Source organism: Euleptes europaea, chromosome 11 (assembly GCF_029931775.1).
Source record: "Euleptes europaea isolate rEulEur1 chromosome 11, rEulEur1.hap1, whole genome shotgun sequence".
Lineage (NCBI taxonomy): Eukaryota > Metazoa > Chordata > Lepidosauria > Squamata > Sphaerodactylidae > Euleptes > Euleptes europaea.
In genome coordinates, this window is record NC_079322.1 from 7,590,297 (window position 1) to 7,606,219 (window position 15,923).

At 47.7% G+C, this 15,923-nt stretch overlaps 1 protein-coding gene across 1 annotated transcript in view; it reads right to left on the reverse strand.

Annotated features, from left to right (window-relative positions):
- MOCOS (molybdenum cofactor sulfurase) overlaps window positions 1-15,044 on the reverse strand; it is a 185,756-nt gene extending 170,712 nt beyond the window's left edge. Inside the window, exons 1-2 of the mRNA XM_056857260.1 lie at window positions 14,921-15,044; window positions 160-249 (exon numbers count right to left, since the gene is read on the reverse strand). Of these exons, the coding sequence (XP_056713238.1) occupies window positions 160-249; window positions 14,921-15,044 (214 nt within the window). The remainder of the gene's footprint in view (window positions 1-159; window positions 250-14,920) is intronic.
- Between the last annotated feature and the right edge of the window lie 879 nt (window positions 15,045-15,923).

Sequence of the window (15,923 nt, forward strand, 5' to 3'; positions counted from 1 at the left end):
ACATGCTGGGGCACTGGGCATTCTCGACGATAAATAACAGCCTCTGTTAAGAACTGGTTTCCGACCAAGGCCTCAGGAAGAGTCCAAAGCAAAACAGCAGAACTCCTGTCAACGCAAAATAACGAAGTGGGATGCTTATATTACCCAGTTGCTTCTTACCGTAAATATTTGCATTGAGGTCATCAGTGAAGGCTTTTAGTAAACTCTGCGGGAAGAGCGTAGCTCCAGCATGGTCAAGGTAAGTCATTCCTACAAGGCAAAACGTAATAATGTATTACATACTGAGCCATCATGTTATAACAGCAGAAAATCTCAAATTTAAACTAATGACTACAAAAGAACACGCAGCCTGCAGAAGAAAAGTGGCTTAAAATGAAGCTTTTTAAAAATGGCTCCTATGGCCATTCAAGCCATGTTGATAACATGTCCAGAGCTCAAGGTAACATTCAAGATCCCTCTAGAATGAGGACATCCAGCTTCTTTATTCTTGGGGGACGGGGAGGGAATGAATGCCGTACTCAAGAAAGTTGGTGCCACTTTACCGATAAGAGCTGAAAGCAGAGATTGGGAGGAAAAGGGACCCTTTCTCAGGTCACTAAAGGGGAATAGGCTCTGGGAAGGAGATATTCCAGATACAGGGTTTCATTAAGGGATTACTGCCACCTGAGTGGGGTAGTTCTGTAGTGAGAACTGGAAGAGAAATTTGGAGGAGAACGGAGCCTTGATTACTTACCGTGAAGGCTCCTTCTCTCCTGAGGCGAAAGGCGTCTTGAGCAGTGGGTTATTTTCCTTGTTCCATCCGGGGAAGGCAGGACTAAAATTGAACTTCCTGTCTTCCTGGCGGGAAAATAGCCTACAGAAGCCCAGTTACCGGCTTGCCTAGCTCAATAGACAGGAACTATAACTGAAAACTGATAACATTACCAACGGGTAACAGCAAGAACAACATACATAACGTCAACAGACAGTAGAGGGAACTACAGGTTCTAGTTCGCTCCAGTTAAATAAGACTTCTATAAGTAATTGTTTAGAAAAACTCATAGAGAGAAGGTTCGATATTATTGCTCAGTGTATGATTAGGGAGGGCAAGACGCCTTTCGCCTCAGGAGAGAAGGAGCCTTCACGGTAAGTAATCAAGGCTCCGTTCTCCACTGAGGCTTCAGGCGTCTTGAGCAGTGGGACCTTCAAGAGCTCCCTACCGGGTGGGTTACGAACCTTCTTGCACTACCTGCTGCAAAACCCTTCGTCCGAAGGACGCCTGCGCAGAAGACCAGGAGTTGATCTTGTAGTGCTTGATGAAGGTAGAGATTGTAGACCATGTTGCGGCCTTGCAAATCTCTTCTAATGGTGCCTGTTTGTTAAAGGCGGCCGTAGTGGCTGCGCTGCGTAATGAGTGGGCTGTGATGCCAACCAGTATCGGATTTCCACTAGCCTTGTAAGCCTCAACAATGCAGTGTTTGAGGGTGTAACTAATTGCTGCCACTGACATCTGTTTGCCCCTGGTGGTATTATTAATGCCAATAAACATATAGTCAGTCTTCCTGAACTCAGCAGTTCTACGGATAAAGGTCCTGATCGCCCTCCTAAGGTCCAGGGAATGCCAGGCGCGCTCCCTAGAACAGGAAGGTCTTGGGCAAAAGGAAGGCAAATTGATTTCCTGTGATTTATGAAATGGGGAGTTTACCTTTGGAAGGAACGTGGGGTCTGGTCTCAAGACTACTTTATCCTTATGAAATAAACAGAGGCCTTCTCTGATGGATAAAGCCCTAATTTCCGATACCCGCCTGGCCGATGTGATGGCCACCAAAAACAAAACCTTCATGCGAAGGAATTTTAAAGGAACTGAGTCGAGAGGCTCAAAAGGGGAAGAGGTAAGAGCATTCAAGACTAAATTAAGACTCCATGAGGGAAATCGATGGACAACTGGAGGTTGTGTCTGTGCCACCCCTTTTAAGAAGGCCACAATATGTTTGTGCCTAGATGTGGGAACCCCTTCTAAGGTAGATATCACTGTAGTAATCGCAGCTATTTGTCTCCTTAGTGTAGACGCTGATAGCTGCATCCTTACCCCTTCCTGCAAAAACTCTAAGATGTTTTGTATCCCAGGATTCATGGGATCGACCTTTTTCCTTCTAGTCCAACGTACGTAAGCCTTCCATGAAGCATTATAAATGCGCCGTGTGGCCGGTCGTCGTGCCTCTATAATGGTGTCCGCGACCTCTTGGGAGTAACCCTTTTCTAACAGGAGTCCCCTTTCAAGTGCCACGCGGTTAAGCAAAACCATGCGGGGTCTGGGTGTATTAGAGGACCCTGACGAAGTGTTCCCCAATGAGTTGGAATCCGCCATGGCTGTTGGACTGATAACTGCTGAAGGGTCGCAAACCACGGTCTGCGGGGCCAAAAGGGGGCAATGAGTATGACATTGGCCTTCTCCTGGAACACCTTCCTTAGTACCTTGGGTAGAATTGGCAACGGAGGAAAGGCGTACAGTAGGCCTTTGGGCCATGAACTGGTCAGAGCGTCCGTTCCTTCTGCATTTTGATGAAAATATCTTGAGAAAAACCTGGGCAGCCTTGTGTTTGCGTTTGAGGCGAACAAATCTACCTGAGGGGTGCCAAATTTGGAAATAATTAGTTGAAAGGCATCGTGATCTAAAGACCACTCTCCCTCGTCTACGATCTGACGGCGGAGCCAGTCCGCCTGGGTGTTGAGAGCCCCTTTTATATGTTCTGCCCGTATAGATTTGAGGTGTATCTGTGCCCAGGAGAAGATTGCTACCGCCTCCAGGTGGAGGGAGGATGACCTGGTCCCTCCCTGTTTGTTTATGTGCGCCTTTGTAGTTGTATTGTCCGTCCTCACGAGTACATGGTGACCCTGAAGGACTGACGAGAATTTGAGGAGGGCTAATCTGACTGCTCTCATCTCTAATAGATTGATGTGTAGATTTTTCTCGGCTGGGGACCAGCGACCCTGAGTCATGTGTCTGTTGAGGGTGGCTCCCCAACCCTCCAAACTGGCATCGGTAAATAATTGAAGAGGCTCGTCGTGTAAGTACTGACTCGCCTTCTGAAGGTTTGTCTTGTGTGTCCACCACCGTAATGTTTGTTTTGCCTTTTGTGTCATGCGTATGAGTCTGTCTCTCTTCCTGGCTATGTCCTTGTGAAAAGGTCTTAAGAGCCACTGAAGAGGTCTCGAGTGGAACCGAGCCCAGGGTACCACTGCAATGCATGAAATCATGAGGCCTAAGAGCTTTGCTAATCTCATTAGACGTACTGACTTTGACCTGATCACGGAGGATGCTAGCGTGATAATTTTGGAAATTCGCTCCGGGGGTAAGGAAAGAGAATTTTTCTGAGAATCTATCCGAACCCCCAGATGTACCAAGGAGCGAGAAGGGGTTAGGGAACTCTTTTTGAAATTGATTATATAGCCATGTTCCTGAAGGACATGTACTACTGTTGTAGTATGCTGGATGGATTGTTCCCTGGATTGAGCGCAGATCAGGATGTCGTCCAGGTACGGATGTACCTGGATCCCTTCCTGTCTGAGAGCTGCCATGACCGTCACGAGGATCTTCGTAAAGACTCTCGGGGCGGAAGACAGGCCGAAGGGAAGCGCCCTGAACTGAAAATGATGTGGACCAATTGCAAATCGGAGGAAACGTTTGTGTCGTGGGTGGATGGGCACATGTAGATAGGCCTCGGATAAGTCCACCGCCGTCATAAATGTATTGGGGCGTAGTGACTCCACGATGGAGCGTAAGGTTTCCATCCTGAAATGCTTTTTTGTCATTCTCTTGTTTACATACTTGAGGTCCAGGATGGCCCTCCAGTCCCCATTTTTCTTTGGGACGGTGAAAAATATGGAGTAAACCCCCTGGTGTATTTCGTGGATGGGAACCTGTTCTATGGCCTTGATGTTTTGCAGATGTTGAATGGCCCTGAATGTTCTGGTGCGCTTTTCCCTCTTGAGGGATGTGGGGGAAAGGATGAATCTGTCGCGTGGTTGGCAGGTGAACTCCAATAGGTACCCTTCTGAAATGATTCTGGAGACCCAGTTGTCGGGGTTGGAGGCTAACCATCTGGGCAGAAACAATTGTAGCCTCCCTCCTATCCCTGTGAGGTGGGCGTCACTGGGTATTGGATTTGGTGAACTTGTCCCCCTTGTCATTGTATCCATGGCTTCTGGTGTTGTTTTGAGGTCTTTGGAACCTACCGCCCCTTCGAAAGGGCCGGGAGGTATTCCAGGATCCTCTCTTGTAATCAGTCCTATACTTGGAAGAGGGTCGAAAGGAACGAAAGGACTGGGTGTAACTAAATGACCTCTGTTCCTTGCGAAGTTGTTTGGGCATGACATGTTTTTTGTCTTTGGTTTCGACAAGAATTCTGTCTAATTTTTCCCCAAACAATCTGTCTCCTTGTATGGGGTAAGCCATAAGGGTAGTTTTGGCCCTGAAGTCTGCTGGCCAGGCTCTGAGCCACAGGCCTCTTCTTAAGGCCGTGGTGGAAGCCATGGATCGAGCTGTGAATGAGATTGAATCCAATGAAGCGTCGGCCATTAGACTGACCGCGCTTAAAACCCTCTCCAATCCTCCAATAATCCTGTGGTTTTCCTCAGGAACTAACTGAATCAGTTTTTTGGTCCACAAATATGATGCCCTAGCGAAGATGGACATAGTTGCATTGGCCTGGATTGTAAGTGCCGAGGCTTCATGTGCCTTTCTAGCCAGAGAGTCAGATTTTCTGTCTAGCTGGTCACGTAGGGTGCCCACTCCATCTTCTGGAACCAAACCAGGATTTTGAAGATCTGCCACTGGGGCATCTACAAGGGGCACTTTAAGCATGGACATGGCATGTGGTGCCAAGGCATACAGTTTTTTAATAGTAGGAGGCACTTGTTTGCTAGCTGAAGGATTGTCCCACTCATCACTGACTGCTCTAGTAAAGAGATCCGGAAAAGGAACCAAATTGTTGGAGGCTTTCTTTCTTGGAAAACACTCCTTGACCCCCTGTTTTAGTTTGGATTTAGGTTCCTCAGAGGAATCAGACTCCTCATTTAACTCTAAGGCCAGAATAGCTTTAGATAACAAACTCTGATAATCCTCCCCATTAAACAATCTAGTTGGTTGATCATCTGACTGAGAAGACTCGTCTCCTGAGTCAAATTCTCCTTCCTCTCTCTCTTGATCTGAATCTAAGGAGGTGGAAGTATCCAAATGATAAGTCTGAGTGTCCAATGTCTTAGATTTCAGTGCAGCCTTTGTTGGCCACTGAGAAGAAGTAGAAGCCTGGGGTTGAACTATAGTTGGAGCCATGGCCTGATTCAGGGCAGGCTCCCCATCCCTGGTACTCTGGGAATGAGAATGCGAGGTAGAGGGAGATCCCATGGTCCCCGTCCCTGTGGGCCCCGTCCATGGAAAGGGGGGGGGAATTCTAAGTTGGAAAGCTTGGAAAGCTTGCCACTGTCTCTGAAGCGCATAGTTCACTAAGTCATCTGCCTCCTGCTGGGAGAAAACGCGCTGTCCCGCCAATTCAGAAGGGGGGGGAAGTACGTTACCAACTCCAGGCCTGGAGACATCAGGTGTAGAAGCCGGGAGGGCATTGGTAGCTGCGCTCGCGGAGGTTGCAGAGTAGGCGGGAGCTTTCTTCCCGGCTCTCTTGTGTCCAGTCACTCTAGGGCCGCGCCTCTTTCTCCCCGCTCCGTTTTTAACAGTCGCGGTTTTTCGCGCCTTTTTTGGCGTCTCTCTCTCCGCGCTCCCCTGCTCAATTTCCACCGCGCTCCCCCCTAAGGGCTCGCTATTGCGGCCGTTGGGGTACTCGGGGTCGTGGCGGGTCGCCTGGACTAAACCTAGTCGGTAGTCCTCTACCGACAATAAATCGTCCTCCCGGGTCGTAATGGCGTCCGCCATCTTGGATCGTCCCGGGTCTAATCAAAGTCCCTCACAAAGAAAAGGTTTTACAGACCAGGAGGGGTTGGGGGGGATTAGATTGGGAGAAAATAAAGTTGGAAAGAAGAGATAGTGAAAGGAAGAAAGACTAACAACAATAAAGGTACTAAACTCTTCCTACTCTAACTGAAGCACGGAGCTGTGCCAAGATCCTGCTTCCCCGTCCAGAAGGCAGGAGGAAACTGGGCTTCTGTAGGCTATTTTCCCGCCAGGAAGACAGGAAGTTCAATTTTAGTCCTGCCTTCCCCGGATGGAACAAGGAAAATAACCCACTGCTCAAGACGCCTGAAGCCTCAGTGGAGAAATCTCCATACTTCTGTGTTTCTCTGGGGAAGCGAGGTTGTTTAATCTCTAACTTCCCTGATAGCTAGGCAGCAGAGTCTAAATACTAACATCTAGAAACTGAAAGGAATTTGTGAACTTAAGAACTGTAGTTCTGCAACAACTAAACCATCTAAGATCTATGCCTTCTCTGTAGTAAAACTTATAAACTAGCTCTGGTTCTATGCCTTCCCTACCTACCGTTTTCCCTCCAAGTCCATCCCTTGTACAATGTTTAATACATCTCTGTTTCTTGTTTGTTAACTTGAAAAAGCCTCTCGTGTCTCATTTTTACTGAGGTAAAATAGGTAAAGGGGACTAAGGAGAAAACTTAAAACAAACAAACATTTTGACAAGCAGTCTCTCTCCCCCTCAACACGCAGTCAAGGGGTCGTGATGGTATGTTATACACCCATGTCAGAGGTACATTCCCAGTGTCAAGGCAAGTGCCACGTAAAGTCAAGGCAGCAGTCTGAATTATTTGTCTATTTGCAATTGATTAACCGCACAAGCATCTTGGGGTCACTGTGAAAGATTTTACAGGAATGTGTTTTATTCCCCCCCCCCCAATTTCTTTTACTTCATTTATACCCTGCCTTTCTCCCCTAAGAGGACCCAAAGCAGCTTACATTGTGTTCTTCTCCTCCTCCACTGTATCCTCACAATAACCCTGTGAGGTTGGTTAGACTGCAAATGTGTGACAGGCCCAAGGTTACCCAGCATGCTTCTATGGCAGAGTGGGAATTTGAATGTGGGAATCCCAGACTCCAGTTCATGCAGTATGCCACTTCTCAACCTATATTGCTCATTCACCAATGAAACCAGGCTGTTATTTACAGATGTACTTAAGTTGCTTCCATTGCCTTTTAGTGTCAGGTTGGAATATGAACCTCTTCTCATTGGAAAGGTAACTAATTTGCATTGTAAACAGCAGTGACATTTTAAGGGAGATGCAAGGTACTCAAATGCACATTAGAAACTATAAATGATCTTATCACTATCAAATGCTACATAGTTTAGATGACACAGAACAGCAATAACTTAATGGATCTAACTCAATTCATAATTTTGTTAAAGCTATTTGATATGTCGACAAGTCTAGTCAAGAAAAAAACCACCCTTTGCTCAGCAGTTTGATTCAAATAATAGCTACCCCAGCAGTTCAGTCTGCCAAAATACTCCAGGCTTAGACAACACCTTCGATAGCCCAGGTGTACAGGAGAAATAGATTGCTCCAGACACCTTGCTGTGAGAAAAACCACAGAATGCATACACTTCCAAATATATTCAAAAAAGAAGGCTCAAACCTTAACAGGTTTCTCGGCCCACTTGGTAATGGTTATGCCTATTAGTATAGTTCAAATGCAACAGACGAGACAGCAAGGTAATTCAGACCTCATATTGTTGAGAAAATTCAACTACCTTTTGTGTGATATCCAAATTCACAAACCATGGTTTGCAACTGGCAAACCACAGGCAGAAACCACAGTTTGTGATAAATATGATCAGGTGTCAGGAGCAGGCCATGGGGATGGTATGTGGTTGTCTGACTGTGCTGCTTCCAGGTGTTGTTGTGCTATTCTGTCCAAGGCCAGTCTATGCCCCGTGTTTAGTCTTCATAGATTCCCATACTGTGGGAATCGCCAAGTACTCCTTCCTGCCTCTGGGAGGGGGGTTGCCTGGGTTACCAGCTATCTCCTTTTGCTCTTCCATATATGCTGTGTACCTTGCCTTTGCCCCTTACTAGTGTCCTTTTAAGCATAGCTTCTGAAACCTGTCAATTCTAACCAATAAAACTGCTTTCGTAAATTTGCCGTCTGCTGAAATCTGTTTATGGGTTTGCCACAGGGCTAAAGTTTACATCAGGTAAGGTTAAACCAACAGGTTCCATTTATAGCCACTGATCTTTCTCTAGAGCCGGCCACAACTGGAATACTGAGCAGATGGAAAGGAAAGCAGGCAAGCATCCCTAAACCACAGTTTGCTGTGCATTTGGAAGTTTAAACCATAGTTTGGTTTCTGATCTAGAAATGGGCATGTATATTGGGGTCACATCTTCACCAAATACCTAGCCAAACTTGGCCAAATCAGGTGAAATTAGGGGATCGTTTATTAGGCAAGAATTACATTACTACAATATATTAACTATGTTATGAGGTTTGCCTTTAATAGCAGAAGAGTATATCTAACCTAGCCTTACAAAGAGTTTTATTATTATTATTATTATTATTATTATTATTATTATTATTATTGTCTTCTTCACTTCTGTTATACCAGGGTTTCTCCAGTCTCTCTAGCCCAGGGTGCCTCTTCTAAACCAGACTCTCTAGCCAAACATTTCTTAAGACCTCAAAGGCTCAACTGTACCTAAAGACGCTGCAACAATTTATTTTTCCTTGGCTGAGCCAAAACCAGTGTCATCCAGTTTCCAGACCTTCCTCCTTTCTGTCACTCCCTCCCCCATTTCTGCTATTCTTGAACTCATTCTTGAAGCTGCCTTCTACTGAATCAGACCCTTGGCCCATCAAAGTCAGTACGGTCTACTCAGACTGGCAGCAGCTCTCTGGTGTCTCAGGCTGAGGTCTTTTACCTGATCCTTAGCTGGAGATGCTGGGGATTGAACCTGGGACCTCCTGCATACCAAGCAGATGCTCTCCCACTCAGCCATGTCTTCCCCCATGTCTTCTTCCCTTTTTCCACCCCATTAATTGACTGCAGGGGTGCCTGCTGCTTTGCTGGGCACCTGAGAAGAGCTAAATTCTTTATTTTGAACAATTTCCCCTTTTATTCTCAAGTTACACTCCTTACCTTCCTCTCAAAGTTGAGAATCCCAGAGACCCCTTAACACCACTGTGTCTGAACCGAAACATTGGTAAATTTATTTATTTATTTTTAGGCCACCCTTTCCTGGCCAAACAGGATTCAGAGCAGCTCACAACCTTTTAAAAACATCTAAAAACAATCCATAATTACATAAGAATAAAATAGTAAAACCAGGCATCCTTTCTCTAACAGCAGCAAATAATACAATTAACATAAAAAACCATTTTTACTATTAGCGGGAAATAGCAGAGATGGAGGAGGAGGGGGGAGAGAAGGGGAGGCCACCCCGATGGAAAACCACCGCTGTCCTCAACCATATGTCTGGTGGAACAGCTCAGTTTTACAGGCCCTGTGGAACTGTTTTAAGTCCCGCATGGCCCGAAATACACCTTTTTGCACAAATTCTGGATCACAGTCTTATGCTTTCTCATGCTGGGATCTACTCCAACTTCAAAACAGCAACACAAAAGCACTTGAACTAGTCAGTGATGAAACAAGAAAAGCAATGCTGCCCCTCCACATACACACACATTGCTCTCTCCTGCCCTCTGAAACTGATGATCCTTAACGCAAGGGCATCAGTTTTGACAGCACGAGGTGGACTTTGACTGGCATGTTATGTCAACCAGCTCAAGCTACAGGTTCAAAAATGACGTGTGTCCCAAATTTTAATTCAGAAAAGGCACGCTATCAGAATTTTTAGAAGCACTGCATTACACCATTCCTTGTCTAAACATTAAATAAGCCCAGTTAAGTTCGATATTTAAAGATATTAAATTAACAAAGATTTGTTCCATTGTTTTAAAAACGGGCAAAGTCATCGGTTTTCACCGCAAGCCAGCTCGGCATTTCATTGAGATGATGCAAGCATGAATGGGCATAGAACTTCAGATACCAGTGTATGGGTAACTAGAATAGAAACTGGCACTAAACACTGTTTGGAAAGCGTATCTGGCATCGTGAGCCTGGTGTGGCAGGTACTCACCAAGTATGCAAACAGACTTAATTTCTGTAAATGTGCTTCTGGGTATCACTAGTTTTGCATACACAACAGACTGTTCTAGACTTTCCCCCATACTCTACTGTGGACTATGAAAGAGCACATACTGCAAAACGCCGAGCTTTCAACATGGTTCTTCTCCTTCAACAATTTTCTTTGAAGACTAACATCCTTACATACCTGGGGGAATAGATACTTCCTCAGTAAACAACTTCAGACAAGCAATTATCTATGCTGGAATAAAGATGAGAGACCCATTATTTTATTTTTTCACAGAGAATTCTTTTCTACGTGACTAAATCCTAAAACCTCAAGAGGCAGGCAGGGTCAACTTTACAACTCTTTTTTTCTCTAGGATTTTATGTGGAATTAAATATTTGAGTTTTGATCTCACTCATAGGTTGTTTTAAGTAATAGCACAGAAGCCACTTTCTGCTTTTAATATACTTAATATAGACAGCAGGAAAACGATGTAAGCCTTTCCCCACTGGAGAGAAAGGTGGGTATAAATGAGGTAAAATAAAACAAAATGGGAATCGTTCATTGAAGATCAAAACTCAGAAATCTCTGTTATGTAAAGCAAGACATTCTGTGAGTTCATCATAAAACAGAAAAATAATGCAAATTACAAACATGAAACTAATTGTTCCACCAAAAACTAATGGAACACTGATCAAAGTAGTATTTCCAGCATTTAGACAGGAAGAAAAGAAGTGGGCATGTTCCTGCCGCATCAAAGGAACGACCATAGCACTATGACAGAGCTCTTGCTTTGCATGCCAAAGGTCCCAGGTTCAATCCCCAGCATCTCCAGTTAAAAGGATCAGGGAGTAGGTGATGTGGAAAACCTCTAATCTGAGACCCTGGGGAGCCGCTGCCAGTCAGTGCTGACCTCAACAGACCAGCGGTCTGATTCAGCATAAGGCAGTTTCTTCTATGTTCAGAGAACACCCTGGATGAAGTGTTATAAAAAAGTTGAACTAATTCTATTTGCAATGCTGGTAGTTAAACGATATTAATTTTTTTAAAGGCAAACATCACTTGACAATATCAGCAATCATTTATCGTCCTGCGATCTCTTCAAAACATCCCTGAGCCCTAAAAACTGATCTTTTTCCAGATAAAATACAAGATTTCCTGTGTCTGATACTTCCTACAGAATCTTTCAGTTTCTGCAACTTGCAGAGTAGCACACCGTGTCCTACAGCGTGAATACCAGTCCAAGCTTTAGTGGAGGCCATTATAGCAGGGCAAAAAACTGCAACTCCTAACCAAAGTCACAAGCCAGTCTTGTGCTTTTTAGTTTCACTCCAGATTCAATAAGGTTTGCTGCAGCGAGTTGGCCTACATCCTAATTCAGCAGACAAGCAATGGGTGCCTGGTGTGAACCTCAGTTCATAGAGCTGCTGAGATATAAACTGAAAAGATAATTCGGCAACCCTAAAGTTGCAAATAAAAGTACCAACTTGCCCTGCGCCTTCTATCCTACTGCATGTGAATACTTGTATATGGCAAAAGCTTCTGGCAATGTTTTTCAACTTCAAAACAGATTACTCTTAGGGGTTGTTTTATATATATTTGTGCATAGAAGGAGGTTTGGTTACCAACAGTCTAATCCTAAGCGTCTTAATTATAACAAGGAACTAAGCTGTTCCCAAGAACAGTAAATGGTCTTTTATCAAGACCAACCAGTTTCCAAATTGCAGCATGCATATTTCTGGATTATGCAAGAATTTTTCTCTGGATCATTCTTTCCACAGTTTAATCAGAAGAAGGCTGCTACCTTCTGCACAATGGCCTGGGAGTAATCCTCATTGAACATGGTTGGGTCTTACCTATGAGCAACTAGATGTAAGATTGCACTGCCAGGAAACACTCCTAAACACACTTACTAGGAAGTACACCTCAATGGGACTCACTCCCAAGTAAACATGCATAGGATTGGGCTTTAAGTGGTAAAACTTAAAGACAGTAACGCTGCCGTTCTAAATCAGACCTATTAACACCACAGATATTTAATTGATTTTATTAAAATATTTCTATCCTGCCTTCCCTCATGGCAGCTTACAAATCACAAATTTAGAACATACAGGAGAAAATACCCCCTTTAAAGATACCTGCACTCTATACCCCATTAAAAATCCTGGCAAATAGACTGGCCTGCAAGATCCCCCTTTTCCACCTCAAGGTGCCCAACTGAGGGTCGCTCCCACCGATAACAGAACCCCGGGGCACCCAATAAAGTTCTGAGGAAAGAGGTTTAGGACAGAAAAATGAACACTTCTTTATTCAATTGAACTATGAAATTCACTGCCAGGGGAGGTAGCAAGGGCCACGGAGCACAGACGGCTTTAAAAGAGGGCTAGACTCATAGAGAAAAGGTCCATCAGTGCCTACTGGCCACAGGAACGGAAGGGAGCCTCCATGTCAGCCTGTTCTGCATGCTGCCCTCATCCCTGATTTTGTGCAGGGTCGAGCAGCAAGCCTAAAGATCGGCTTGGCCACGATCCACCCGCACCTCTGTTTCCTCCGCAGTCGGCTCGTTTTCCCCCCCTCTGTTCTGCACAGATTCTGGCATTCAAGGAGCAGATCTTCCTTGCCATGTACATCAGCACTCACATCATTGATGTTGCCATGGGCAGCATCAGAAACCCAACCCACTCTCTTTTTTATTTTTTGTTCATGTGTTTTAACAATGGTACACACTATTGATAAAATAAGATAAAAGCAGAGCATCCCACAAGAGGGATTTAAACTTCTGTGAGGGGAAGGGGGGGGGAAGAAGGACATGTGAGCATCCTTTTGGGATCCACAATCTCCCCAGGTGCACAGCTAAGTGGCCTGGGAACTACGAGATAACAGTACCTGGTAGGAAGCAGGGAGTGAGCTACCCAAAATACAGTAGTTGCCTGCTAGAGACTCAAGGGAAGGACAGGGGGGAGGGAAAGGAGGGAATCAAAATCCAAAGAATAACATAGGGACAGGAATGGGCCTAACTCATGTCAAGAGCCTATCTGAACAGCATGACTCCTGACCGCTTGAACACATTAGAGATGCCGAACACATTGGATACACATGAACAGAAACAAGCATGACCATGGCAAGGCTCTTACACTATCTAAGCTGCCCCGCCCCGCCCCAAGCTGCCCCTGTTGGGGCTGGGCCCTGAGAGGGGCCGGGAGGGCGCGGGCTGCGCAGCAGCGGACTGGCCAAGGGGTCGGCTGGCCCGTTGGCAAGTGGGGCCCCCTGAAACATTAGACCAGGGATGGGGAACCTCAGGCCCGGGGGCCGTATGCGGCCCCCAAGGACATTTTTGTGGCCCTCGGGAGCTCCAGGGCCCTGCCGCGGAGGCGTGGTGCAGGGCGGCCCTCCCTGAGGCCACGGCTTGTTCCTGGGGCCACAGCTTGCCGGGGCGCTGCGGCGCCCTTTGGCTGCCCTCCAGGGGAGGAGGGGGGAGCGGGGGCGCCCTCCAGGCCTTCTCTGCGTGGCCTCCCCTGGGGTTGCCAACCTCCAGGTGGCGGCCGGAGACCTGGCAACCCTAGTCTCTCCCCCCCACACACCCCCACCGGGAGATCTACATCTGGTTATGGCCCCCGAACGATGTTATTGATGTGGTAAACGGGAGTTCGTGGGGGGAGAGAGAGACCTGAGATCGTCATTTCAAGAAAACAGTTTATTTGCAGCTGCTGACTCAGAGGCCCTGATGGGCAGAAATCTCTGAGTCCCGGTTGTACTGAGGGAGAGATATCTATCCAAATTCAAGATGTGACAACCCATCAATATTCAGGGTAAAGCTGATAGCACTCCAGACATCGAGGCGGCAGTAGAGTAACAGTTTCATCCAGTTCTTGTTATGGTTTACTGTAACCCTCCATGACTCTTGCCCCAATGCCTTAGCACGCAGACCACTGGTTCCCAACCAGGGGTCCGCGAGAACTAAATTAAGGTCCGCGAAACAAAGTTATAAACCTATAACAAATTAATATTTTCAGTTAAAAGTTCTCTATTATAAAATATATATATTCAAATATAATTCTGAGTTTAATGTTTAACTAACAGTTATGATTAAAGTTTATTTTCAAATCCCCGGAGTTTTTATTTTGAACCTTGGGGTCCCTGCACCGGACAAAAAAGTCCTAGTGGTCCCTGGTCAAAAAAAGGTTGGGAACCCCTGACGCAGACATACACACGCAGAGATATCCAGCTAGTCCCTTGCTGTCCTAATACATCCCAATACATTTACAGAAAGGAAAAGAGATTATTACCCAATGGCTAAATCAGTGGATCTTCCACAGTCAGGGGAAGTCTACCTTGCTGCCTCATTATAAATGTGCAAACGGCAGGGGAAAGGTTCCCCACCCCCGCCTTAGACCCTAGGGCACCAAGGCTGGCGACCCTCGAGCGCCTTCAAACGGTCGCAGAAGAAGGGCCGACGGCGACTACTGCGGGCAACCGGAATTAAAAACCGGGCCTTGGCGCCCATTTCTGTGTTGCTGTTGTTGTTGTGGAAAAATTTCGTTTGTTTCTTATAAGCGTGACAGGGGGGCCTCACCGTTGTGGGAGGGCGGGCGACGCCCCCCCCCACTCCGTCTCCTAGCAACCAACGGTTTTAGGCCTAGTCCGGCGCGCCGGCCGGGCCTCGCGCCGCCCCGCCGAGGGAAGGCCGCAAAGACGCGCCCACCTACCCACTGGGCCCTCCGGCCAGGCCTGCTAAGAATAGCGCGGTGTCCGCGCTATTCTTAGCAGGCCTGGCCGGAGGGCCCAGTGGGTAGGTGGGCGCGCTTTCCCCGACCTCCCCTTTCCTCGACCCCCCACCTCGGCCCGGTTACCTGCGAGCCTGGCGAACTCGGCGCGGCGCAGCGCCGGCCTGTCCCCTCCGCAGCCGTAGGCCGCGCCCGGCGGGAGCCGCCGGCGGAAGGCCGGGAAGGAGAGCGCCTCTCGCCACCGCTCCATGGGGGCCCCTCTGGCCCCGACAGCCGCCAGCGCCGCCTCCCACCCAAGGCAGGCCAGGCCCAACCCAACCCGGGGCTGGCCGGAGGGAGCGAGGGGAGGCCTCCCTCGACGGGGCGGCGCCGGCTGCTGGGAGCCGGGGCGGGCGGAGGCTCCTCGGGCCGTCGAGCCCCGCAGGAGCAGCGCTGCGCCGGAGGAGGAGGAGGTTGGCTGGTCTTCACGTGCCGGCTTTCTCTACCGCTTCAGGAGGAACCGCACCGGCTGACAAGCGCCTTCCCCTGGGAGGTAGGTGGGGCTGAGGGAGCCGTGGCTAGCCCGAGGTCACCCCGAAGGAGCGAGGAAACCGGCCCGGCCCGCCCGGTTCGCCGCCGCCGCTCACGGGGAGGAGCGGGGAATCGAACCGGGAAATCTCCGGATCAGACCCCCGCCGCTCCAAACCACCGCTCTTAACCGCCGCGCCAGGCTGTCTCTCGTGGGTGTAGCGAGTATTGCGGGGCAGCGGGCCAGGCAGCCCCCCCCCCCGGGGTTGCCAACCTCCGTGTGGAGCCTGGAGACGCTCCCCTCCCCCCCCCCAACCCGTTAAAACTTGTAGTAAAATAGATAGTAAAGAGTTAACTGGAGCCTGTTTATGGGATGGAAGAAAACTCCGCTCCCTGGACTGTTGGTGGTGTGTATGTATCTAAAGGTAAAGGTCCCCTGTGCAAGCACCGGGTCATTCCTGACCCATAGGGTGACGTCACATCCCGACGTTTCCTAGGCAGACTATGTTTTATGGGGTGGTTTGCCAGAGCCTTCCCCAGTCGTCTTCCCTTTACCCCCAGGAACAAGCTGGGTCCTCATTTGACCGACCTGGAAGGATGGAAGGCTGAGTCAACCTTGAGC